General features: G+C 48.2%; 1 protein-coding gene across 1 annotated transcript in view; it reads right to left on the bottom strand.

Moving 5' to 3' along the window:
• The window catches only part of CFAP61 (cilia and flagella associated protein 61), a gene marked incomplete at both ends in the record, with an annotated part of 217726 nt that overhangs the window by 63063 nt on the left and 129087 nt on the right, over positions 1 to 25576 (bottom strand). Inside the window, 2 exons of the mRNA XM_080716442.1 lie at positions 7510 to 7678; positions 14895 to 14993. Of these exons, the coding sequence (XP_080572568.1) occupies positions 7510 to 7678; positions 14895 to 14993 (268 nt within the window). The remainder of the gene's footprint in view (positions 1 to 7509; positions 7679 to 14894; positions 14994 to 25576) is intronic.

Here is a 25576-nt window from a genome sequence, read left to right as displayed (position 1 = left end):
GGTGATTTCCATTACAGGCATATCTTTTTCTGTCTCCAGATACAATTAATTAATCGGACTTTAATTGAGGGTAGAGAAAAGAAGCAGGAATTTCTCTGGTTAGCTAATGCTGTGTAACAAATAACACCTGTACAATACATTATTCCAAAACTCCTGGGATAGAACAACTGCCTACTAAACTGCCAGACTGCACAGGTCAGTAATTCAGACAGAGCAAGTTAGGAGACGCGGTATCTCTGCTCTACAACAATGTCTGGGGCCTCAGATGGGGAGACTCAAAAGCCAAGGCTGACTTAATAGCTGGGGGTAAAATTATCTGGAGATAAAGTATTTCAATCCCATTTCTTTCCCCCACAAAACATGCTGGGGACTCAACGCTAAGACCGCGTTGCCGTCGTCTGTCTGGCAGCGGGTGCGGGCTGTGACGCAGAGCACCCACATGCTGCTCTCAACATGGCTTGGGCTCCCTCCTAACATGGTGGAGGGCTTCGAGGCCAAGCGCTGTCGGAGAGGGGGGAACCAGTAGAAAGCTCAGTATTATTTTCTAGCCTTGTCCTGGAAGCTGAGCAGTGTCTCTGCCACCATATCCCGTCCACGGAGACAAGCCCCGGGGCCTGCCCAGGCTCAGGACCCAGACCCCGTGTCTTCATGCTGGAGAGCAGGGCTCTGGGAGAGGACGCGGAACTGGGTTTGATGTGGCCGCGTTTGGTGAGGACAATCTGCCACAGAAGCAATTATATCAGGGTTTGAAGGTGAAGCATATTGAGAGGATAGGGAAAAATAAATAACAAGAAAAGTGGATTATTATGTTCATGAAAATCATAAGGAATAGTCTCTCCCTCCTTGAACAATCCATCTCTCTTGACACAGAGCCACCTGTATGTAACCTGTGACCTCTCACCTTTGACACTCACATGGGTGGGAACGAAAGCTCCCCTTTTCTGTAAGGCCACACTGGGGGAGGAGATGGGGCTGGAAAAAGATAACCCTCCCAGGGCGCGCCCCAGCGACCTGCGTCTCGGCTCCGTCCCCCTCCCAGTAGCCCCCTGGGCCATGAATGGATGAAGGCGCTGCTGAGGTCAGCGCTCTGCAGACCGGTCACTTCCCCAAAGGCCCGCCTCTGGCTTACTGCCCTGGGGGACCATGCTTTCAACACAGGCTTTGGGGGACACTCCAGGTCCGGCCATCGCAGGTAAGCTGAGACCTTCAATGGAAGCGCCACGCCAGCTGCCCTGCATAGGGACGGCGCAGGCGCAGGGGCAGGGGTCGCTCTGTAACTCCGATGGGCAGAAAGTCCACTTGCAGTAGAGACGACCTCAGGCAAGCAAGCCACTTGGGTCGGAGTTCCCTCCCTCTCAGACAGGAACCTCAGAGTGAAATATCAGCTGCTATCTGTCCATCTTCTGGGAAACTCTGGCTACCCTCAGGGAGACGTTTACTGCCCTGGCGAGGTCACCCAGGACAACGCACTCCTGCCTCCTGGGCTGGCTGGCCCTCCTGAAGTTGGCGCCAGACTCTCAGCCTTTCACACCGTTAGGAAGTTGTTTCTTTGGGGGAATGAGCACGGAATCCCCACGGCCGCTGTGGGAGGTGTCCCGGATCTGTTTCCTGCGGCTGCGCTGTACAAGCCTACTTTGCCTTCTGCATGAAAACCCTTCAAGTATTCGAGAACTGCCTGGTCATCCTGTCTGCCTTCACTCTCCAGCCCTCTGGCTGAACGTGGGAAGTGACGCGGAGCCTCTGGACCCCCGACACTTGCTCTTTCCCTTTGCCAATGGACGTCTGAGACGCCAGCCCAACGAGCCAGGTGTTCAGCCCTCTGTTCTTGGGGCAGGTCCTCTGACACGGTCAAGGTCAGCAGGTGACAGGCTCGCAGCCTCTGCACTGTTACCGTGAACTCCGCCTCTGTCAGCGTGACGCTTTTCTGTCTCCAGTTTGACTTTGTAGGGCTTGCTCTTCCTAATGGCCGTGTGAATCTGCCTGACTGTGAATCTGTAACTGCGCATTTTTACTACTTCTATTTTTTAATACTTGGCGTCATTTCTCTTGTGTTTTGAATTCAGCGTGAAGACGGTCTTAATCTCGTAACAGGGTGGTTTGCAGCCGTGACATTCACTGTTCTAGAACATCTTTTTTCCCCCCCACATCATCCTGGTTTGTAATTTCACTTCTAACATTTGCGGCTATTTCCATCGTCTTCTCCCCTTTCACGGTCTCAGGATTTGGAAGGCAAATTTCTTTACATGATTCAAAAGCATCCTTTTGCCTGATTTTTTCCTCTAAATATAAACGAGTCGACAATAAAATACCGCCTTTTGGCTTCCCCGCTTCAGACAAGTCATATTCCTCTCCTGACACCCTTCTTCCTATTTTCACTAGTTTCTTGGTCTTTATTAGATTAACTTAGATTAAGATATTGTTTCTGTTTTGTGGTTTTTAGATTTACAAAATTTATTTAGCGAAAAGAACATCTGTGGTACTCTGGTGCTTGCCACCTGTCCTCGTCTACCATTATGATGTTCTGAAGTTTTTTTGTGTGTCTCATTATTTAGAGTACACATTAAAAATCTGGAATCATAATTTTTCTGAGGCCTTTCACATAAAAGAATGGATCTCTGCTATCTTCATATATGAAGTGCTCAAGTGAGCATTTAAGTATCGAATGTTCATTTTTTCTCAAAATCCTGTGTAACCTCATTTTCTTTCAGCATTTAACACGACAGAAGACATGTTTATGCCCGCCTTCTATTTGTCCTTTTGGGGGTGCGCTGGGCAATCTGTTATTCTTCTTTTGAAGTTCATTCTCCCTGGCATCATCTTATGAGAAATGTCTCATTCTCTGACATCTGCTAAAATGTAAAATGTAGCTGAGAACTTTTTTTCTTTGATTTTGCTTGGACTCGATGAGGCAGTATTTTTCTTGGGTAAAGACAGTTTTCTTCTAGCACGTCTTGAGTGACTGTCACAGGCTGCCCAGCTTTCCAGGAGGAGACGCAGACGGACTCCACCTCGCGGACAGGAAAAGCATCAGAGAATTTGCAGCTGTGTTTCAAAAGAGGAGTTCTGCTTTGATCTTACACGGTTACTTTTCCTTTTAACCATCTTCAACGCGAGGCCTCTTCCTACGAGGTGCTGCCGAATGGTGGAGAGTGCCGCTCTTGGTCACAGGAGGCACAAGGTGCAGACAGCTCTCTCTGCCGCCTGTTCACAGCAGCCTCTGCCTGGAGCTGCAATCCTCTGTGTTTACCCCACTTTCATGTACGCAGTCTATACGTAACGAGCCTCTCAGCCACACCGCACTGCTGACTCGTATCAGACCCACTGCAAACTAGCGTCTCCAGCTCCTTCTCTGGCTTGGTAGGAGGGAGTTGACCCATCTGCTGGCTTCCAGGGGTCGCCGCCTCTTAGAACTGTCCATGCCACGGTTTTTTCTTGGTCAGTGCCAAGTCCATTTGATTTAGACCTGACAAATTTATGTCCTTCTTCTTTACAAAGTTAGCCAAGTCCAGGGGTGGGGCAGGCAACTGTCTACGAGTCATGTGGCTCTGTGGTCTCATTTGGAAGCTAATTTGGAGTGGGTTTTCAAAGCTGGCATGTATCCACCAATATAATCAATAATGATAATATAATAATAATAATGAAAATTGACAGAAGTGGGGCAAGGGGCTGGATGTGGTGGTGCATGCTTGTAATCCCAGTACTTGGGAGGCTGAGATAGGAGGGTTGCAGGTTCACAGTCAGCCTCAGCTATTTAGTGAGGCCCTCTGCAATATAGTGAGACCCTGTTTCAAAATAAAGACTATGCCATTGTCAACACGATCCACATTAGGATGTGAGACTATAGTGCAGCAAATATATCTACAAATAAAAATTGTAAATAAAGAATAAAAAATAGGAAACTGGGTGTGGTGGCGCACACTCATCATCCCAGCATTTGGGAGGCTGAGATAGGAGGATCCTGGTTCGCAGCCAGCCTTAGCTACTTAGTGAGGCCCTCTGCAACTCAGTGAGACCCTGTTTCAAAATAAAGAATCTGACTGGGGGTGCAGCTCAGAGGCAGAATGCCCCTGGGTTCAATCTCCAGTTTTGCAATAAATAAATAAATGCAAAAATAACTAAAAAATAAAAAAGAAGGGGGATAAGGGAGTTGCAGGCTACTGAACGTGAGCTCCCTAAATGGCAAATCGCCATCTAAGCTGGAGATGCCGTGAATATCGCCGGCGGTCAACTTCAGATCAGGATTAGAATGTCCATACAGGCTAACGGGAGCGACGGGACCAGCGCTGAAGGAGAGCGCAGGCCTCCGAAGCGGCGGCCTCGGGAAGTGGACCGGGCGAGAAGGCCCTCCTCACGCCCAGCCTGCAGGACAAGGTAAGCCTCCACCCCGGGCGCAGATTTCCTGATTACGCTGATGGGTATCAAAACTCCTGCAGGTGTTCTAGAGCGAGGCAGGCCATTTACAAGGTCTGTTAGAGGTTCCGGCTTGCAAATGATATTTCCTGATAGGTTATCTTCTTGCTTTGGGTTCAGTCTTTATTTTCATCATGTTAGGTCATTGTACAAAATTGGGCCCAAACCATGAGAGAGCTCAAGAGAAAGAACTAGAAAAGAGTGGGAGGGTCCCTGGGGCTTCGGCTGCCCTTTCTCTCCGTCTATGTACTTTTGATTTTGATGTCCTTCTGGAAAAATTAAATTGGAACTCCCTTTACCACTTCTTCATTTCATTTTTTCCACTCTAAAAAGGGCGAGAGCTTAATGTGCAGCTAACTAAAGCTGTAGGGGCAGCTGGACACACATGGGCAGCTGCCCGAGTCTCTGGGCAGCCGGCCGGGTCCTCCGCTCAGCTTCCAAAGCACTCGGCCACCGGCGGCAGCTGGAGCCAATGGGCAGGCAAGGGGTACCAGCCATGGTACCTGGGGTTTTCTTCTGGCTAAATGGTCTTTCTTTCTTTCTTTCTTTCTTTCTTTCTTTCTTTCTTTCCTTCTTTCTTTCTTTCCTCCTTTGTTTGTTTTTGTTGCTGTGAATTGAATCCAGGGGTAGTCTACCTCTGAGTTGAGCCTGGAACCTGTGATCTTCCTGTCTCAATCTCCCAAGTACTGGGATTACAGCCCTGCACCATCACACCTGGCTTTTTTTTTTTTTTAAATTGGTGCATTATAGCTATATGATAACTATTTAACAGTGGGATTCAGTGTGATACATTCACATAACGTAACTTGGTCAATGTTTTTAAAAGAAAGAGGCTGGGCTTGCTGGTACACGCCTGTGATCTCAGTACTTGGGAGGCTGAGACAGGATGATCAAGCAGTGAGACTCTCATCAACCTAGCAAGACCCCACTTCAAACTAAAAATAAAACAGGACTTGAGGTTTAGCTCAGAGATAGAATGCCCCTGGGTTCAAACTCTAGTGCCACTAAAAAAAGAAAAAAGAAAATGAGAGAAAGAAAAATGTTTAAATATCAAAATGAGGTGTTCTGCCAGTTAATTTTGTCCTTAAATCAGGAAAACAAACAAACAAATCCTTTTCCACCCTTTGAGAATAAGACTTCTTTGGGTTTTTAAAATTTTAAAATCTACCTTTCCCACCTGGGGCTAGGTGGACGGCCAGGCTCATGCAGGGTAGTCGAAATGCGGTCTGAATAGAAGCAGCAAGGGCCTCCCCAGGGAGCTGGCTAGGAACCCGTCTCAAGCTGGGCATGGTGGCCCTTGTCCTGGGTGCTGCCTCCTCGGGTCCAGAAGTGTAAAGGTAACATATTCACCCCAGCACAGAATCCACGACCATCACTGGCTGGTCTAAAACCCCATCCCCGAGTCATAAAGTGAATCTTAGCCCGACACAGGGACACATGCCTATAATCCCAGTACTTGGGAGGCTGAGAAAGGAAGATGGCGGATCCAAGGCCATCTTCTTTTTAATTTCAAAATTAAAAAAATAAAAAATAAAAAAAGAGTTGGGGTAGAGCTCGGTGGTAGATTGCCCCTGGCCAAATACCACCAATCAATCAATCAATCTCTTTTCATTAGAGAGAAACCTCATTTTTATAGGCCCCACAAAACGCTAATGTGTTCTACAAAGTGAGACTATTAAAGTAGCTGTCGCCTGAGCATGGTGGCACACACCTGTAATTCCAGTACTTGGTGGGCAGAGGCAGGAGGATCGTAGGCTCAAGGCCAGTCTCAGCAACTTAGCCAGACCCTTGAAGACTCTGTGAGCTGCTGTTTCAAAATAAGACACCCACGATGCTCTTCATACCAATTTAAATATTATAAATGGAGGGATAGGAGGAGGGGCAGGGTCTGGAGGGAAAGGCACAGGGTTCCATGTTCATTTTCTATCACACTAAACCTCAATACGATACCAAGTTATGATACACCAATAAAAGCATATCAAAATATTCAAGTTGGGTTTTGAGCTAAATTATTATTATTATTTATTATTATTATTTATTATTATTATTATTATATTATTTTATTTTTGGTGGTACTGGGGTTCCTGGAAGCCCTTCTACTTCTGGGCTACACTCCCAGACCTATTTTTACATTTTTATTTGGATACAGGGTCTCCTAAGCCAGTGCGCGCGGCTGGCTTCGAACCTGCGCGATCCTCCTGTCTCTGCCTCCCAAGCGCGGGGATTACAAGCGTGCGCCACCACGCCCGGCTTAAATTATTATTTTTAATTAAAAGGCTAGGGGTGGCTGGGCGTGGTGGCGCATGCTTGTAATCCCCGCGCTTGGGAGGCAGAGACAGGAGGATCGCGCAGGTTCGAAGCCAGCCTCAGCTACTTAGTGAGGCTCTCAGCAACTTAGTGAGACCCTGTTTCCAAATAAAGTATAAAATAGGTCTGGGAGTATAACCCGGAGGTAGAAAAACCCCTGGGTTCCACCCCCTAGTACCACCAAAAATAAATAAATAAGTAAATAAATAAGTAAATAAATATAAAAGGCTAGGGGTGTAGATTGGAGGCTCGATCCCCAGTGCCGAAAAAATAACTAACGAAAAAAACAAAGACCGTTGCCCCACGACACTGCACAGCCTCGGTTGTGGCCAGCCACACTCGAGTGGAAGAGGGCTTCAGAAAATAATCACGCAGAAAGCATGGCCACCGGGCAAGCCGTCGAACTGAGAGACAAAATAAAATAAGGGTTGACAGAAGGCGCGCGTGTTTGGAACACTTCTGCGCGAGCAGGTCGCCATCGCCAAACGTTAGCCTCTCGAGGCATAAATTAATTTACCAGGAACGCGTGCCTGGCCGCGTCTGGATCCGGCTTTGGTGAGCCGTCAAGTGTTAGACTTTGGGGCGACAGTCTGAGTGACATTTGTCCAGCGGGCTGTGACTGTGCTTCTCGGGCACAGCGTTCTTGCTGGAATGGGCTCCTGGGAGGGTGCGCGGGGCTTGGAGAGTTGCTTTTATGGACTCAGTGGCAGCTGTCCGGGCAAGAAAGAATGCTCTTTACCCAGAGAGCGGGCGCCCGGGACGCGGATCCACCGCGGCGGGCTCCAGCCTCACCTGGTACTGCTGCCCGGTGCAGAGGATGAGGTGGTCGTACGGCACGATTTCGTCCTCAGACACCACCACCTGTTTGGCCGCCCGGTCTATGGCTGTCATTCTTCCAACCACCACATTAACCCAGGAGGACAGCGACATCAACGCAAAATCTTTATCATTAAAGCTGTGGCTGCAGAGAGAGAAGCTTCTGAGCGACGTCCGAGCAGCTGGCAGCGGGCTTTAATTAGACATCTGGTGAGCGGGGTCCAGTCCCCCAGTGGGCCAAAGCTGCGCTCTTGCTGGGAGCTTACCACGACTGGTACTAGGAGACTGGGCTTCAGGAAACACTTGGTCACAAATTGACATCTTCCCACTGAAGCTAAATTGTTCTACCTGGCTTAGGCCAGCCCACAAGGGACAGAGAGAGAGAGAGAGAGAGAGAGAGAGAGAGAGAGAGAGAGAGAGAGAGAGAGAGAGAGAAGAAGAAGAAGAAGAAGAAGAAGAAGAAGAAGAAGAAGAAGAAGAAGAGGAGGAGGAGGAGGAGGAGGAGGAGGAGGAGGAGGAGGAGGAGAGAGGAGAGGAGAGGAGAGGAGAGGAGAGGAGAGGAGAGGAGAGGAGAGGAGAGGAGAGGAGAGGAGAGGAGAGGAAGAGAGAAAGCATTTGTACTACTTTTTTTTTTTGGCACTGAGGGTTAAACTCAAGGCCATTCTACCTACCTACCCTCAGCCTTTGTGTGTGTGTGTGTGTGGGGATCTGTGGATGGAACCCAGGGGCATTTGACCTCCGAGGTACACCCCCAGCCCTATTTTGTATTTTTATTTTTGAGACAGGGTCTCACTAAATTGCAGAGAGCCTCACTAAGTAGCTGAGGCTGTCCGCAAACCGCGGTCCTCCGGTCTCAGCCTCCCAAGTTACTGGGATTACAAGCGTGCGCCACCACACCTGGCTCACCCTCAGCCCTTAAAAAACTTTTTTTAAAAAAAAATTTTCAAACAGGTGTTGCTATGAGGATCTTGCTAAATTGCTGAGACTGGCCACAAACCTGAGGTCCTCCTGTCTCAGCCTTCCAAGTCCTGGGATTACAGGCGTGCACCACCACGCCTGGTTACTTCTCTTTCTTCTACTTCTGTCCCAGGCTGGTTGCACATCCATTTTAGCTGATAACTGTCAGAGTGACCACAGATTCTAAGGGAATGAGGCAGGAGGAGGCGGCACTGCGAGGACCCCCAAAGCAGTGTCAGAATCCAGAATACTGAAGACCCTTTCTGCTTGATAATAATTTTTTTTTTTTGGTGGTGGTGGTACTGGGGTTCCTGGAAGCCCTTCTACCTCTGGGCTACACTCCCAGACCCATTTTATATTTTTATTTGGAAACAGGGTCTCCTAAGCCAGCGCGTGTGGCTGGCTTCGAACCAGTGCGATCCTCCTGTCTCCGCCTCCGAAGCGCGGGGATGACAAGCGTGCGCCACCACGCCCGGGCTTGCTAATAATTTTTAATAAGTGATTCCTTCATAGAATTACTGTAGGGCCTCGTGCCAGAACAACGAAGCTCACTTAACTTTAGAGAACTTGTCAATTAGGGAGCGATGTTCCCCGCAGCACAATCCCTAGAGACTCGCGGCACAGGTGATTGACAGGGAGCCGGCGCTTTCGGGGACATCAGGGCAGGGTGCGTGTTAAGACCGGGGTTTCGAGGTGCTGGTGGCTGAGTGGCTTTTGTTTTCTAGGTTCTGTTGAGTTTGAGCGCTCTTCTGGAATGTGACAAGAGTGGGTTTTCTTTGGCTTTGGGTTTATTTAAAGAGATTGGTGAAGAATGTTTCCAGAACATTCTGAAAGGTTTGACCTTGAGTAAAAGACCTCTTCATGATCCTTCTCTGAAGACAAAAGGCGGACAGTGACAGGAAAATGAAGTGTTTCATTTAAATGTAGCTAGGTGCCAGGCGTGGTGGCACACACGTGTGATCCCAGCATTCGGGAGGCTGAGACAGGAGGATCGCAGTTCTCGTGCAGCCTCAGCTACTTAGTGAGGCCCTCTGCAACTCAGTGAGACCCTGTTTCAAAATAAAGAATAAAAAATAGAGCTGGGGATGTCGCTTAATGCCCCCGGGTTCCATCCTTCCCCCAAATAAATAAATAAATAAATAAATAAATAAATAAATAAATAAATAAATAAATTTAGCCAGGTAGCACGTGTGTGTAATCTCAGTACTTGGGAGGCTGAGGCAGGAGAAGCCTGGGTTCGAGGCCAGCCTCAGCAATGTAGCAAGACCCTGTTTCAAAATAAAAATAAGAGGCGGGTGTGGTGGTGCACGTTTGTAATCCCAGCGCTTGGGAGGCTGAGACAGGAGGATCGCGATTCTCCGCCAGCCTCAGCTCCTTCGTGAGGCCCTCTGCAACTTGTGAGACCCCGTTTCAAAATAAAGAATAAAAAATAGGGCCGGGGGCCGGGCGTGGTGGCGCACACTTGTAATCCCAGCATTCGAGAGGCTGAGACGGGAGGATCGCGGTTTGCAGACAGCCTCAGCTATTTAGTAAGACCCTTTGCAAGCTAGTGAGACCCTGTTTCAAAATAAAGAATAAAAAATAGGGCTGGGGGTGTAGCTCCGAGGTAGATGCTCTCCTGGATTCAGTCCTCAGTTCTGAAAAAGAAAAAAAACCAGGGCTGGGGATGTTGCTCGGAGGTAGAATGCCCTGGGTTCAATCAATCCCCAGTTAAAAAAAAGGAGGAGGAGGAGGAGGAGGAGGAGAAAAATAAAAGAAAGAAAGAAAAAAATAACTAAATTTGGGCTGCATAATCGTCTCCAGAGAGACGTGTGCCGGGAGGGTCTGCGTTCTTGATCACTGTCAGTGCGCCTGGGCCCGGGACCCCGCGTCCCGCGTCTTCACCCCTCAGCGGGGCACCGCCTGCCCGAGGCGCCTGGACTCTTGTGGGGAGGAAGGGGAGGGAGACAGTGATGCTGCCCTGTCAAGTGGGATGCGTACGTGAGGGTGCTATTCAAAATAATATTAATGATACATAATACTGTTTACTCTTCGGAAGCAAACAGGATTTTCCACTGGTAATGGGAGGACTTTTTTTTCTTTTTGATCCATACATGAGCCTGGTCTCACACAAAGAGAATTCTAGTAATGGACGCCCATTAGACCCTGTTATGGGCCCCGTGAAGGGGCTGGGCGCGCCGGGCTTTGTATCTCTCCGTGAAACAACACAGAAGAACAAGAAAATTTCTTCTTAATAAAACCCAGAAAATCAGAGACCGGTCTGCCACAGGAAGATAATGGGTAGTGAGATGAAATTTTTTTTTTAAGCCATTTGATGGCTTTACAGGAAGACAGGAAACTTTCTGGGCCCGTACATTTGAGGGAGGCCCATGCAGGAGCGCTCCTGCCTGCCTCAGTCCCTCCTGTCCAAGATGAGGGAAAATGAGGCCTGGTGAGTGCACAGGCATCAGTCAGGAGGATTCGCCCACAGATGAAAGCTCTTGGGGAAATTCCCGAAAGGCTAGGACAGTGCTTTTTTTTTTTAACGATGGGAGGACTGTGGTGTTGACAATATCAGGGCCGATTTGGGAGCTATAGGCTGGAGCGCTGCCCAGCAGGACAGGCAGCGGGGACGCTAGCTAATTTTGGGGAATCGTTCCTCAGATGCAGAGGGGAGCTCTGACGAGGTGGGCCACTGGCTTGTGCGGTCAGTCACTGCTCTGAGAGACATTCCTCATTCTAAAACCTCACTGTGAGCCGGGCGCGGTGTCGCACGCTTGTCATCCCCGCGCTCGGGAGGCCGAGACAGGAGGATCGCACAGGTTGGAAGCCAGCCTCAGCTACTTAGCGAGGCTCTCAGCAACTTAGTGAGACCCTGTTTCCAAATAAAATATAAAATAGGTCTGGGAGTGGAGCCCAGAGGTAGAAAGCCCCTGGATTCCATCCCCAGTACCACAAAAACAAAACAAAACAAAACACAAGCCTCACTGTGTGGGCGACTGCCGCGCACTGAAGAAATGGATATTACTTTTTATCCGACCTTCTTTAGTTTCCCTGCCAGGTGAGGGAAGTTATCTGTTGGAGACTTTAAGTGACATTTCCCCCCAAAATTACTTCCTAAGCAGAGTTAATAAGTGTTAAAATTCTAACGTGAGATGGCTTGGTGATAAGGGAGATGCCCCCACCAGGGCTCCCCAGAACAAAAGAGAAGGAACCCCAAAAGGGGTATCAGTGAAACTCCATGCTTCTCCAGTGAACTGGGCCCTGGTTCAGAAAGCACGTGAAAGGGTCCTGTGCGTGTAGCCCAGTGGTAGAAGAACACTGGCCCCGCACGTGCAAATCCCAGGCTCCATCCCCAGCACCGTGGAGCAGGCGAGGGATAGGAAAGGTGGTCTTTTTAGAAAGTTCTGAAGACAGATAAGGAAGGGGGGGGGGCAAAAAACAGAAATTCAGGGTGGGGAAATTTCTGGAAGAGGCATATGAGGAGTAGCCTGCTTGCCCAACACTGTGAAGCCCCCAAACTGAAAGCTCCAGGTGCACAGTTAGAAGCCAAGTCCACAGGAGCGGGTCTAAGTCAGAGGAGACCTCAGGCAATGGGACCCTTCGGAGCTGGAGCAGGGTGCAGCGGTGCCCGTCTACCGTCCCAGGACTTGGGAGGCTGAGACAGGAGGATTTGGGGTTCAAGGACAGCCTCAGCAATTTGGTGAGACCTTCAGCAACTTAGTGAGACCCTGCTTCAAAATTTTAAAAAAGGGGAGGGGGTTAGGGGATCATCTTGGGAATAGAACGCCCCTGAGTTCAATCCCCAGGACCCAAAACAACAACAAACAAAACCCATCAGAACTGGAAAGGACCTTGGAGGATTTATAGAGGGTTAATTGAGACCCTCCGAGAAAGGGGACTGGTACAAGTAACTTTCAACGACTCAGGGCTGATTGTCCAATCAGTGGCTTCCTCTGCTTCCTGTTCCTCCTCAGGGAGGTCACTGGCCTGCATCAGGACCAGAGGTGTTGGTCAGAGGGAAGAGGATGGGCAGGGGAGGAGGCACACAAGAATGGCTATTCCAAAAAAAAAAATAATAATAATAACAATAAAAGTTGATCAAAACACTGGCTAAGGACAAGTTCAAAATTAGTATCTGGGCCGGGCGTGGTGGCGCACGCTTGTCATCCCAGCATTTGGGAGGCTGAGACCTGGAGGATCGTGGTTTGTGGACAGCCTTAGTGAGGCCCTCTGCAACTCAGTGAGATCCGGTTTCAAAATAAAGAATAAAAAATAGATCAGGGGCTGTAGCTCGGAGGTCGAATGCCCCTGGGTTCCATCCCCAGACCCGCAAAAGAAAAAGAAACAAAATTCGTATCTGGAATGAGAATTTAAATGATTGGGTTTGTGGGTGCCCTGTGCACTTGCTATATGTAGACTCCATGACCAGAAGTCATTTCCTTTCCCAGGGCTCAAGGGCGTCTGACAGGCAGCCTCCTGCTCGCGGTTGGAGCAGTGGTTTCTGAGCTTGGATATCACGCGCTGCCCTGCGAGGACCCGGCTGTGCTGGCGCCCGGATCCTGCTCTACCCGGGGGGAATTCTGCGGGTTCTAGTCCACATTCTTTATTGAGCGCCTGCTGTGTGCAAGGCCGGGTCCCAGATACTGGGGCCGTGTCAGCGAACAAAGATTCCTGCTCTTGCAGAGTTTATGTTATCGTTGAAGGATTTGGAATATGAAGAATAAATGTAGTTTGAAAAGGCCAAATTATATCGCGTTTGAAGGATGTCAGTAGCCACTTAAAATACAGAGCGGAGTAAGGAGGACGGCTCGGTGTTGGGGTGTTGGCTGCACAGGACCGGGGGCAGTCAGGGCCAGTCTCATGGGAGAGGTGACATTTAAGAGAAAAAAAGCAAAGACCCCCAAGGTGGGGAGTCACCTGTTGTGTTTGAGGGAGATTAAAGTTATTGGCCCGGCTGGTGTGAATAGAAAGGGCAAAAACAGTCAAAGACAGAAGAGTTTAGCCCGAAGCTTTCTAGAACTCTCCGAGGTGGTGAACACACTTCCTGTCTGTGGCAGTGTGGTAGCCACTGGCCAAATGTGGCCATTCCAGCCCTTGAGATGTGGCCAGTGTGAAGGAGGAGCTGGGTTTCTCGTCTCATTTAATTTAAACTAATTTAAATGTAAAGAGCCCCATGAGGCTGGGTGCTGCCCGCTGGACGGCGCGGGCTGTGAGGAGTGGACGTGGCCTGTGGTGTCGGTTTGCAGCGTTGCTGTGGCGACAGCCGAGAGCCCAGGGAGTCGAGGACCACAGCAAGGACATCGGGCGACTGCCGCCCGGCCTCGCGGTCCGCCACTGCAGGGTGGCGCCGGCAGAGAGCCGTCACGCTCAGCACAGGGACAAACAGAGACTTACCCAGCTCATTGAATTAGACCCCTCTTAAGACGGCAGTAGAGCCAGCATGTCCTGGGTACCATGTAACTCAGAAAGGGAGAGCAGTAGAGGAAGAGGAGGCCACTGTGTTCATCTTCTACCCTGGCCAGAACTTGGTGTTCTGCTAATTTCAGGGGGGAAAAAAAATCCAGCAATACTCTTCTCAGAATTGAAAATCTAAAGCCCAGAGAAACAAAATCCTCTGCCTGGGCCCTGAGCGCTAGGGGCAGGTCTGCATTGGCGTCTTCCTGTCTCAGATTCCCTATACCTTTTTTTTTTTTTTTTTTTTTTAAACTGCGTGCTAATATCATTCTTCCAAAAAGAAAAAAAAAATCATAGTTTATACTTTGATAAGAATATTAGTTCAAAATGAGCCTGGTTCTGCTGGCACGAAAGCTGTGGTTTTTCTCTCTGCTGGAAGGCAAAAGAAGTCTTTTTCATAGAGGAAAGAGGGTCCCTTCATGGAGTCTAAACTGAACCCCTTGAGAGGAAACAATTTCCTTTACTCTTCATTGAAAAAAATTGAGAGATTGTTTCTAGAGGCAGGGAGCCTGATATTTCTGTACCCATGTTTTGCTATAGGAAATTAAAATTATTGGAAGCGGTGTGATAACAAATCAGTATTTTCTAAAATGGATGATGTGATTCTACTGGAATGAAAATGACCAAGTGGCTTGGTTGGCACTGGAGGCCTCCGGCTGATCTGCACCTGATTACAGTGGCGGGGTAGGTGTCTTACCCCAGCCAGACACCCTGACCGATGCAGACAGTAGTGCTCAAAGCCCAAATGCAGGGGTGCTGGGCCCCCAGGATCCATCCCCGCACCACCACTCCGGGACACGCCCTTGCTAAGTGTGAACTTGTATTTCCTAAGTGATGTCCGAACTCCTGAAGAAACGTCAAGCCCTTCACTTTTCCGTTTCCGATCTGAAATGTGTTAGCATTTGATCCCCAAAGATGAGCCCCAGGGTGTTTGGGCTCCAGAGTGAGAAAGCAAATAGAGTTCATACTCGCTTGCCAAGAACTTCCTTTGTTCACTGCCCAGAAGTTTTTTCCCTGGGAGTCCATGAGTTGAAATCAGGGTTAGATTGTCAAACTTCAGGTGAGCACTGAGAAGAAAGAAAAGAGGAAAAGAACAGAAATAGGTTAAACGGGAATCGACGGACGTTTTTTATCATTCAGTTCGACGTTGTTTCATGTGTGGTCCAGCTGCGGGGTTTTCCTTTGAAGCCAGCAACTCCTTTCATACAAGCCTTCATTTAGAACCATGTAAGGGAAAGGAAGATGATGTTGGAGCTGCCGACGGCAGAGAATTCCAGAAGCTACACATAAAGGCAGGCAGGGTTTAATTTCTTTAAAAAAAATTGCTTCTCAAAGCAAATAAATAAGTGGATATACTTCACCCATTGAGAGGAGGGAGGTCAATTTGTGCATAATTATATGTGTATAAGTTACTGAAAAGCTTAAATGTTTTCAGACTTGGAATCAGCCCCATACTTCCAAGTGCGTATAATCTAGTATTTCACTTGGATAATCCCCCCCGTGAGTCCTCTCAGCCCCACAGCGAGGCCAACACCTTTACTATTCCTATCTCATGAGGTGAACCTGGGGCACAGTCTACACTTGTAATCCTAGGACCTGGGAGGCTGAGACAGGAGATCACAGGTTCAAGGCTAGCTTCGGCAATTTGGCGAGATGGATCCTATTTCAAAGTTTTTAAAAATATTAAAAAGGCTAGCGGGTGTAGTTCGGAGGTAGAATGCCCCTGGGTTCAATCATCTCAGGCACAAAACAGAAACAAAACAGAGGCACAATGATGTGCCAAAGCCATACAAGGCTGGTATCTGGCTCCAGCGCCCTCCCCTAGCCTTTGCCTATACAGTGGTCCCTCAAAATCCAAGGGGGATTGGTTACAGGACTTCCCAGTGGATATCCCAGCCAGTACATGCTCACGCCCTTTATATAAAATGGCCTAGTATTAGAGCCGGGCGTGGCGGCGCACGCTTGTAATCCCAGCATTCGGGAGGCTGAGACAGGAGGATCACGGTTTGCAGACAGCCTCAGCTACATAGTGAGGCCCTTTGCAACTCAGCGAGACCCTGTTTCAAAATAAAGACTGAAAAATAGGGCAGGGGGTGTAGCTTGGTGTTCGAATGCCCCTGGATTCCGTCCCCAGACCCACAAAAAATAAAATAAAATAAAACGGTCTAATATTTGCATATTAGATTACAAACCCTTCATAAACAGTTATAATCCTGAACCATATAGGGGATAACGGCAGGAAGAAAGTCTGTACATGTCCAGTAGTGTCAAAATTCCCCCCTAAATATTTTCTGTGTCTGAGGTTAGTTGAAAAAGTGGATACAGACCCGAGGGCCAAGTGCACGTCACGCTGTTGGACGGGGACCCTCGCAGGGTCTAAGTCCCATAGGTCAACATTAGCTTGATTACTTTCAGACACACACAGTTATTCAAATCAGGGTAGCCAAGTATCGTCCACGAGGAAATTCGAGAGGATTCCGTTAAAGAGCAAATCTGCCTTTCGGTTTGTATCAGGCTTTCTAGGGTTCGAGGCGCGTTCGTAGGCATTATGGCAGAAATCAATCAACAGGGGTTCCCAGGGGGTGGGGGTGGCATCCTCCCTGTATTTCATGTGTGAGAAAAGCAGAGGTTGGGAACTTCAAGTAATTTGCTCAAGGTCACAAAACTCAGGAGCAGCCGTGGCCAGACGTGGAATTCATGCCTCCCCCTCCCCGTAGCACCCTGGCCGCCCAGACCAGCCTGCGTCCCTAGCCGGCCTCCAGGCCACTGGAAGCAGCGCCCCCAGCACGTGAAAGTGAAAGCCTTGAAAAATTCACATGATGGAGATTCACTCTCTATTTGCCCTTCCGTAATGAAAATCCTCCCACAGCCAACTCGCCCTCCTCCGGAGCAAGTGGGATTGCACGGGAGAGCTGATCTTTTCAGACTCCTGGTGGTGGAGGAGGAAGATTTTCCCCCCCTAAAATCTCTCCTGAGCTCACACATCTCCTTTCAATCAGCCAAGTGCCAAAAAGGAAGCCTTCCCCAGGTCAGAGGAAAACACCTGCCTTCCTCTCCCACGAGGAGCCTGGAAAATTTCCAAAGGTGGAAATGCTATCCAGTACTGACGGTCTTTTAAGTAGCACGAAAGACGGGAGACTTTTGGTGAGGGCCCGGGGCCAGCTGCACAATAACCTCAGCTGCGCCTGACATTTAAAAATAGCTAAATATTATGAAAGGTCCGGCTCTACCGTCTCCAAGGATGGTGTCATTTAAGAATGAATATTCTTATTTGATACGAGGAAAACCAAGCACATCTTATCCTCTACTAATAAGAATAAAAATTTTGAGTATCTTCAAATAGCACAAAGGTCACAATTAACCCTAGCTACAGGCTGGCAGTGCGCACGGACGATGGGCCTTGGGTTTATTACCATCTAGTGGAAAACACAAATGACCATGACGTGTTCACACTCACAGGCGGTTACCGTCTGAACTGGCTTTGGGTTCTATGAGACCCAAAGGTGGCCGATGTTGTGCTAACAGAAGTTAGAGGCCGGCCCCTTCGTGTGAATGCAAGACTTACTTGTTATGCAACTCTGCCTTTTACTACACAAACAACCCCTTTGGTACTGAATAATTTGAATTATCTAACAACACATATCAAATGACTTGGAAATTGCCGAATTACCTCACTGTATTATCTTGAATTATGCTATTTTATAATTAGAAAAGTTCCCCAAAGACAGAATAGGTTGTTCGTGAAAAAAAAAATACTGCAGTGGTATGTATAAAGATTTTAATTTTTGGAGGAGGGGATAATTGTAAAAAAAAATTTACCTAAATAAGAATCAGCAAGCCGGGCGTGATGGTGCACGCTTATAATACTCGCGCTTGGGAGGCGGAGACAGGAGGATGGCGCAGGTTCGAAGCCAGCCGCGCTGGCTTAAGAGACCCTGTTTCCAAAAATAAAAATGTATAAAATAGGTCTGGGAGTGTAGCCCGGAGGTAGAAGGGCTTCCAGGAACCCCAGTACCACACACACACACACACACACACACACACACACACACACACACACACACACACACAAGAATCAGCTTTCTACTTCTTTTCTTTAGTCCTAATCTGCTTCCTGTGACATTCTCCATGTGGCCCTTCTAATTCTTTTTCCGATCTTCCCATTTCTGTCTCAACCTTTCTAGTCTTCCTACTTGTGCTAACCCTTCCTCGCTTGCAACTGAGCACGTCTCCTCCATCACAGAGAGCGCTGAGCAGCCATGGGCTTCCGCGGTCCCCTCTCTGCACCTGCGAGAGCATCCTCCTTCCCACCTTTCAGAGGAGACGTGTCTCCCCTCGACCCTGTCTCCTCCTCCTAGTCCACACCGCTCTCTCGCAACCCCTGCTACGGCCAGTTTCTCTGACACTGATACTTAATCAAGCAGTCCAGTGCCGTGAAGTCGACCAGACTGGGCCTGATGTTTCTCTTCTTCTCCAGGTATGGTTCCCATTCCCACACTCACCCCTTCAAGCCCAAGGTGGCTGTTAGGGCTGTCTTCCTCAAAGTCCAAGTGACATTTCTGCTTATATTATGGAACTCTGACATGACCATATGCAGTCAGCAACGAGCCTGGATGTGTCACTTTTCAAAGAAATGCCGTGTTTGTGTATTTTTCTTTTCAAAGAACCACAGAGCCCCGAGTTCTGCTACCAGGGACAGAGTGCCAACCACGTATGGGATGCAACTAAGAGTCTCCACTCACCTGGAGTCAAGAAGGACGGGTGTGGTCGGGGTGAGAGAAAGCCGCCCTGGTTGGAATCTGGGAAAACACTAGGTGGTGACCCACAAGGGCTGATGGAAAGAAAACAGAGTCCACGCAGGGCAGCGGGAGCCAAGAGGGATGGGGCGTCGCCCACGGACTCGTGATGGTGGTGTGCCATGGCTGATCCTCAGCCCAGAGGGGCAAGGGCTGGCAGAGAGGGTGAGGGGTCACGGTTCCGTGCTCAAACTGTCCATGGGGCATGCTGCCGAGACAACAGTGTCTGAGGGTTCTCTCTGGTGACTTCATTTTTTAAGCCGGGTCCTCCTCCCCTGTCCATCTATCCCTAACTAAGCTTCCAGGCTTCATGCCCGTTTCCCTGGGTGATATCATCTGACACCCTGGCTTCCTGGTACGTGCCTTCTATACTATACTGTACTTTTATTCTGATATCTAAATCTAATTTTTAAATGCCATCTCAAATTCAATCTGTATCCCAAGAATTCCCAAATTCAATCTGTGCCCAACACTTGGGTGTTCCAGTATATGTACAAACAAAGCTCTCTGTGGCCCCCACCAGCCCGGGCAGCTGACCACCTCTCAAGCCAGGGTTTGGGAACCATCTCAGACCCACCCTGCTGCCCACTTCCTCCGGTCCATCACCTTGACATTGACCGTATCTCTTGAATGCCCCGCCCACCATTCCCAGGGCCTGCATGCTGCCGATGCTTATCGGCTTTTAAAAATTAAATTAAATGATACTGATTAATTTATTTATTTATTGTATCGGTATACTCTAGTCTCATACCATAAGATGCTTGCCATCTTGCTTGGGAAAAAAGTCTCGGTCCTCCCTGTCCTCCCTGGTCCAACTCTCTCATCTTCCCCTCGGCCACCACACAGCCACTGGAAACCTCTTTTCAAAGCAAATCAAAATCTCAGTGGCTTCTGGCTTGAAATTCCAGTTCAAATAAAGTCATACAGAAAAAGGCGTGGCTGTGGGTTTTGCTAGCGTTTCTGGGGAGGTAAGGGCTGTCGGGATGTGAAGGGAGGTAGACCATGTGCGGTGTGCATGTGTGTTCACATCCCATGGACCTCACCGCGATGTCCAATTGCAACACATTAATAAGCACATTTAAAAAATCACTTTCCAGCCGGGCGTGGTAGTGCACGCTTGTAATCCCAGTACTTGGGAGGCTGAGACAGGAGGATCCTGATAGGTTGGGTCCCCTCCTTCCCCCACAGGACCCCACAACAGGGACAGGAGGTGGAACCCTGGAAGCCAGAGCAGATATATCGTGAGACTCCAGGTGCCTCGAGACTCCAAACATCGCAAGACAGACTCCAGGCATAGTGAGATTCCGGATGTCGCGCGAGAATCAGCATTCCCACACTGCTAGCCCCACCCCAAGCCTCCGCTCTGCTTAAAACATCGGTACTTCTGCTCTGCCGCATGACTCTGCCAGGACTAATGGCCAACTCTGCTGACCACGGGCTCATGGGTCCTTTCCCCCACGGCCGGCAGATTCTCCGAAGGTGCCGGTTTACTAGGCTGACTAAAGCCGCTTTTAATAACCTGGTTGGTGTTTGCCTCCTTTGCAACTCCCCAGCTCAATTTCAACGTTACAGATCCGAGTTCGTGGCCAGCCTCAGGTAGTGAGGCCACCCACAATTCAGTGAGATCCTATTTCAAAATAAAGAATTAAAAAATGGGCTTGGGGTGTAGCTCAGAGGTAGAATGCCCCTGGGTTCAATCCCCAGCACCAAAAAAAAAAAAAAAAAAAAAAGAAGAAGAAAAAATTACTTTCCATTTGGTAGCAAACCAGTGGTTGTGAAACCCTGAGTTCATTTGAGTTCAGGAGCTGAACGGCCTCAGTTGGTCTACAAGCTAGTACTTTCTTTCTTTCCTTCTTTTTTCTTTGTGCTGGGGATTGAACCCAGGGGCATTCTATCTCTGTGCTACATATTGTTTTATTTTTTGGAAACGGTCTCACTAAGTTACTGAGAGCCTAAGTTGCTGAGGCTGTCTATGAACTTGCGATCCTCCCGTTTCAGCCTCCCATGCACTGGGATTATAGGAGTGAGCCGCCATACCTGGTTTACTTTCTAGCTTTTTGACCTTGAGAAAGTTATTTACCTTGCTGTGATTCAGTTTCTTCGCCTATAAAGTGGAAATGGAACCTAATACCTCACAGGGGTGCCATGAAGATTAAATAATATTTGCAAAATGTTTAGAATATTGCCTGCTGTATAGTAATTACTGATGTATGTTAAATGTTTTCTTTTGGGGGCGGGATACTGGGGATAGAAGCCAGGAGCATTTGACCTCTGAGCTATACCCCCAGCCCTATATTTTAGTCTTTTTTTTTTTTTTTTTTTTGGTGGTACTGGAAGCCCTTCTACCTCCGGGCTACACTCCCAGACCTATTTTTACATTTTTATTTGGAAACAGGGTCTCCTAAGCCAGTGTGCGCGGCTGGCTCCGAACCTGCACGATCCTCCTGTCTCTGTCTCCCCAGCGCGGGGATGACAAGCGTGCGCCACCACGCCCGGCTTATAATCTTTGTTTTAAACCAGGGTCTTGCTGAGTTGTGAAGGGCCTCGCTAAGTAGCTGAGGCTGTTCACAAACCATGATCCTCTGGTGTCAGCCTCCCAAATGCTGGGATTACAAGCGTGCGCCACCACGCCCAGCCTGTTAACAGTTTTTATGACCAAAATATTAAGTCCAAATTCACTAGCATGGTATATAAGATACTTAGATTCAAGGCCTAATCTAACCTCACCTTTACTTGTAACTCCAACCTTCTTATCCAGCCTTGAAGGTCCCTGCCTTTCATATGAAAGATTATTCTTTATAGGAAAACACCACCACCAATTTTTCTCTCCAACACGTGTGTGTGTGTGTGTGTGTGTGCGTGTGTGTGTGTGTGTGTGTGTGTGTGTGTGTGTGTGTGTTTTACTGGGGATGGAACCCAGGGGTGCTTTCCCACCGAGCTATGTCTCCAGCCCCTTTTGCATTTTATTTCGACATGGGGTCTTGCTAAGTTGCTGAGGCTGGTCTTGAACTTGCAATCCTCTTGCCTCAGCCTCTGGAGCAGCTAGGATTACCTGTGTGTGAAAATGCATACAGCTTTCTAACCTTATAATTTTTCTCTGCTAGTTCTCTCCGTAATTTGATTTAGCAATATCCAAATATTTAATTTCCTAATTTGTCACTATCAAAGTACATCAGTTCAAAATCACAAAGTTCATAGTGTATAATTCTAATAGATTTTAATAGTGTATAATTCTAATAAGTTCTAACTCTTTTTTTTTTTTTTTTTGGTACTGGGGATGGAACCCAGGGGCATTCTACCTCCGAGCTACACCCCCAGCCATATTTTTTGTTCTTTATTTTGAAACAGGGTCTCACTGAGTTGCAGAGGGCCTCACTAAGTGGCTGAGACTGTCCTCGAACTGCGATCCTCCTGTCTCAGCCTCCCGAATGCTGGGATCACAAGCGCACAACACCACACCCGGCAGATTCTAGCTCTTCTCAGGATGAATTACAGAGAAGAAATGTTTGAAGATTTTACATTTCATTGCTTACAAATATTAAAAAAAAAAAATTCTGGCAGACAGAACAATGGGTGCCAGGGTACAGCTGGGCTTTGAGCAGGGGAGACGGGAGAGGCACTAGAGGAGAGTCAGCAGTAACGCACGACTCTCAGACCTAATGGTCCCGGCCTAATATATATAAACAGCATCTGACAGCATGCGCGCCCTCCGCTCCAGAATCAAAGGTCACCATATTGTGTGGGGGGAGAGGTTCAAGTTAAGTGCTCAAGCCAAGGAAACGTTAAACAAGGGCACCTGCATTCCTGCAGCGATTCATTCCAGCGGGGAGTTCACGTTGCTGTGGATACAAGGGAGGAAGCGCTCAGAGATGCTTGTAAAGCAGAAAGGGATTAGAGTATCCAGGGAAATAAGTAAAAGGTATTGCGTTTCATTCCATGGTTCGGGAGGAGAGCTACAAAATGAAGGCTAAGCATCCTTATCCTTCAAATAAAGCGCCACGGTGCCAATTTATTGTGAACATTAAAAAGAAGGAACATCAAACTTTACACGTTTTTTGCCTTCTGGGCAGTAAAACCTGTCATTCTGCTAGGTAATTGCTCATTACTTTTTGTTTCTGTGTTTTTGTTGAAAAAAATACACACGCGCACGCGCGCACACACACACACACATACACACACACGCTGGCATGGCAAAGGCAGCTAAAGCAACTGGTTTAACTAATTGCTTTCATTAATGCTTCCTTTTGAACAAATAGATAATGTGGAGAAAAAATAATTGCCTCACATCAATCTAAATGTCTTAATTTAATTTGCTAAAACCTCTGCTTTCTGAATTGTTCCAAACAGCAACAAAAATGTTTGCCGAATGACAATAAATCCTAGCTCAGGGCAGATATCTGACCTGCTGGATATTGTACTGTCAAAGATTAACTCGGATTTAATTCATTCTTAAAGACGCAGATCATGCCACACAATTCACATTGCAGTGTCGTCGGTGGGGGTTAAAAGGTGGCGTTTATGTGAGCTTCCACTACTGGAAGAAAACCAGAGCAAAACAAATCAGATTGAAACACTTCTCATCAGGATAGAGCAGATTAAGAGAATCCACCAGTTTTTCCCTGAAAAAAAAATTAACTCTCTTCAGAGATATTTTTTTCTGTTGAGCGCCTTTTTGACTGGTCCTGAGTTACTTCTTTTATTTTTGTTCTGTAGTAAAAATCACACAATGGCCAAGAAGCCATCAGAAAGGACATATTCCAGCCTGAAGGGGGGGCCCAAGAGCTCCCCAAAGAGGAGGAGGGCTCCTGGGGGAGGCGGAGGTCAACGAGAGCTTCCTCTGACCCTGCTTCTCGCTCCTCTTGGGTCTCCTCTTGGGTCTCATCTTGCCGGCTTCCCTGGCAGGGGAGTCAGACTCCCTATCCTCCAGGGTCCCTGTAGAAATCGGGATGAGACCTGAAGACAGGAGAGAAGGAGCAGGACTGTGAAGCCCACTCTGGGTCCCACTCTGGGTCCGGCTCCAGGTAAGGGACCTGGAATCAACACTGGTCCCCAAATGTAGGCATCAGCACCCTTCTGGAGTGACCTGGGTGCTCTGTGGGGTCCCCAGGGACCCAGCAGGGGAGGGGACAGTGGCCGGGTCCGTGTCTACAGTGAATATTTGGAGATTGGGGATCTCGGATGGAAAGCTCATGATCTCTGCCCAAGAGTAACTCATAAATCCTTCCTAAAAATATATATAGAATAAATGAGCGCCATGTTTGAAATGGCAATTAAAAGAATAAGAAGGAAATGTGGGAGTTCTGGCCAAACACACTAAAACAAGTTTAATTTAATTGAATAAAATGAGCTTTTCTTTACAATTTAGGGGATATGATGAGTGATTGTTTTACATATATATGAAGTAGACGCATTCACATATATTAAGCATATGCAAGATATAATGACCAAAGTGACAGCTATCAAAAATGAGTCAGAGCCGGGCGTGGTGGCGCACGCTTGTCATCCCCGCGCTTGGGAGGCAGAGACAGGAGGATGTTTGAAGCCAGCCGCGCACGCTGGCTTAGGAGACCCTGTTTCCAAATAAAAATGTAAAAATAGGTCTGGGAGTGTAGCCCGGAGGTAGAAGGGCTTCCAGGAACCCCAGTACCACCAAAAGAAAAAAAAAAAAAAAGACGAGTCAGGAGCCAGGCGTGGTGGTGGCAGCTCATGCCTGTATTCCTAGCACTTGGGAGGCTGAGACAGGAAGATTGCAGGTTCAAGGCCAGCCTCGGCAACTTCGTGAGATCCTTTTTCAAGATTTAAAAAAAAAATTAAATAGTTCTGGGAGCATAAATTAGAGATTAGGTCTCCAGTATAAAAAAAAAAAAAGTCAAGAAGTCTTTGTACATAAGACATAGCAAAATACAAGACACCAACCAACCTGTTTCATAAGACTGAGGAAGAAAGCACCGTGGGAACTCAGGAGCCAGCGACGGTACTTCTGGTGGGGAGGGCGAGAAGGGCCTTATGTGGGGCGAATGCTGGCTGTCCTGTTCGGAGGTTTGTTAGCACCACATAGGAGGGCTTCCTCATCCTCTGGGTCTACTTGCCTCTATTTTTATCGGCGATAGTTTGAGCGCGGGGTGTTGTGAAGTGCTTTCTGCTACGTCCAGTTTAGCACGCAAGTCCCAGGAACCTGAGAAATGACTTCAGCTGCATAACGCTAACGCGAACCTAATAATCAGGCCAGGGAAGCCCGAAAGTGATGGTGGGACGGAAGTTGTATGACTTGTCGAGAATTCGAAAATGTGGTTTGGAAAACAAGCTCATAAAACCAGCTTAGCTACAATGAACGGTTACAGGAGGAAATCGTTTCCTTCTAGATAAGACGGCAGGTTTTGAGAAAATGTCTACATACGTGGTTCCTCGACACAGCTGCAGGACAGAATCACCCGGGGAATGGGTCCTAAGTGCATATCCCGGGAACTTGCCCCAGATCTGTGGAATCACAGCCCGGGAGCAGGGCCCTGGATTTCTGCAGCCCCTCCTAGCCCCACCTGAGCGGCAACTATGGGGGGCTTTCGCTTCTCCTGCTTACACGAAGGCTACTCCACATTAGCTCTGATGTCCAGGAAGGTGAGTCACGGTATTTGGGGCTGTTACACATTCTTAAAATAAAAGGGGAAACTCGAAGCCGTGTTTTTCAAGCCCGAGCCCGAAGGCCTTCGATGTTGGTGAAAGGAATTGTCTTCAGAGGACTGTCCTGAGAGATCAAAACGATTTCCAGAGCCATGTTTTCAGAAGATGCCTGGCCTGGCCCGGGCCTCACAGGGGTCCAGAGCTCCCGCCCTGCAGAGAGGGTGGCCCCCTGCTAT

The sequence above is a fragment of the Muscardinus avellanarius genome (assembly GCF_963383645.1).
Source record: "Muscardinus avellanarius genome assembly, chromosome: 19".
In the NCBI taxonomy this organism is placed as follows: Eukaryota; Metazoa; Chordata; class Mammalia; order Rodentia; family Gliridae; genus Muscardinus; species Muscardinus avellanarius.
This window is presented reverse-complemented; position numbering and strand designations above follow the sequence as displayed.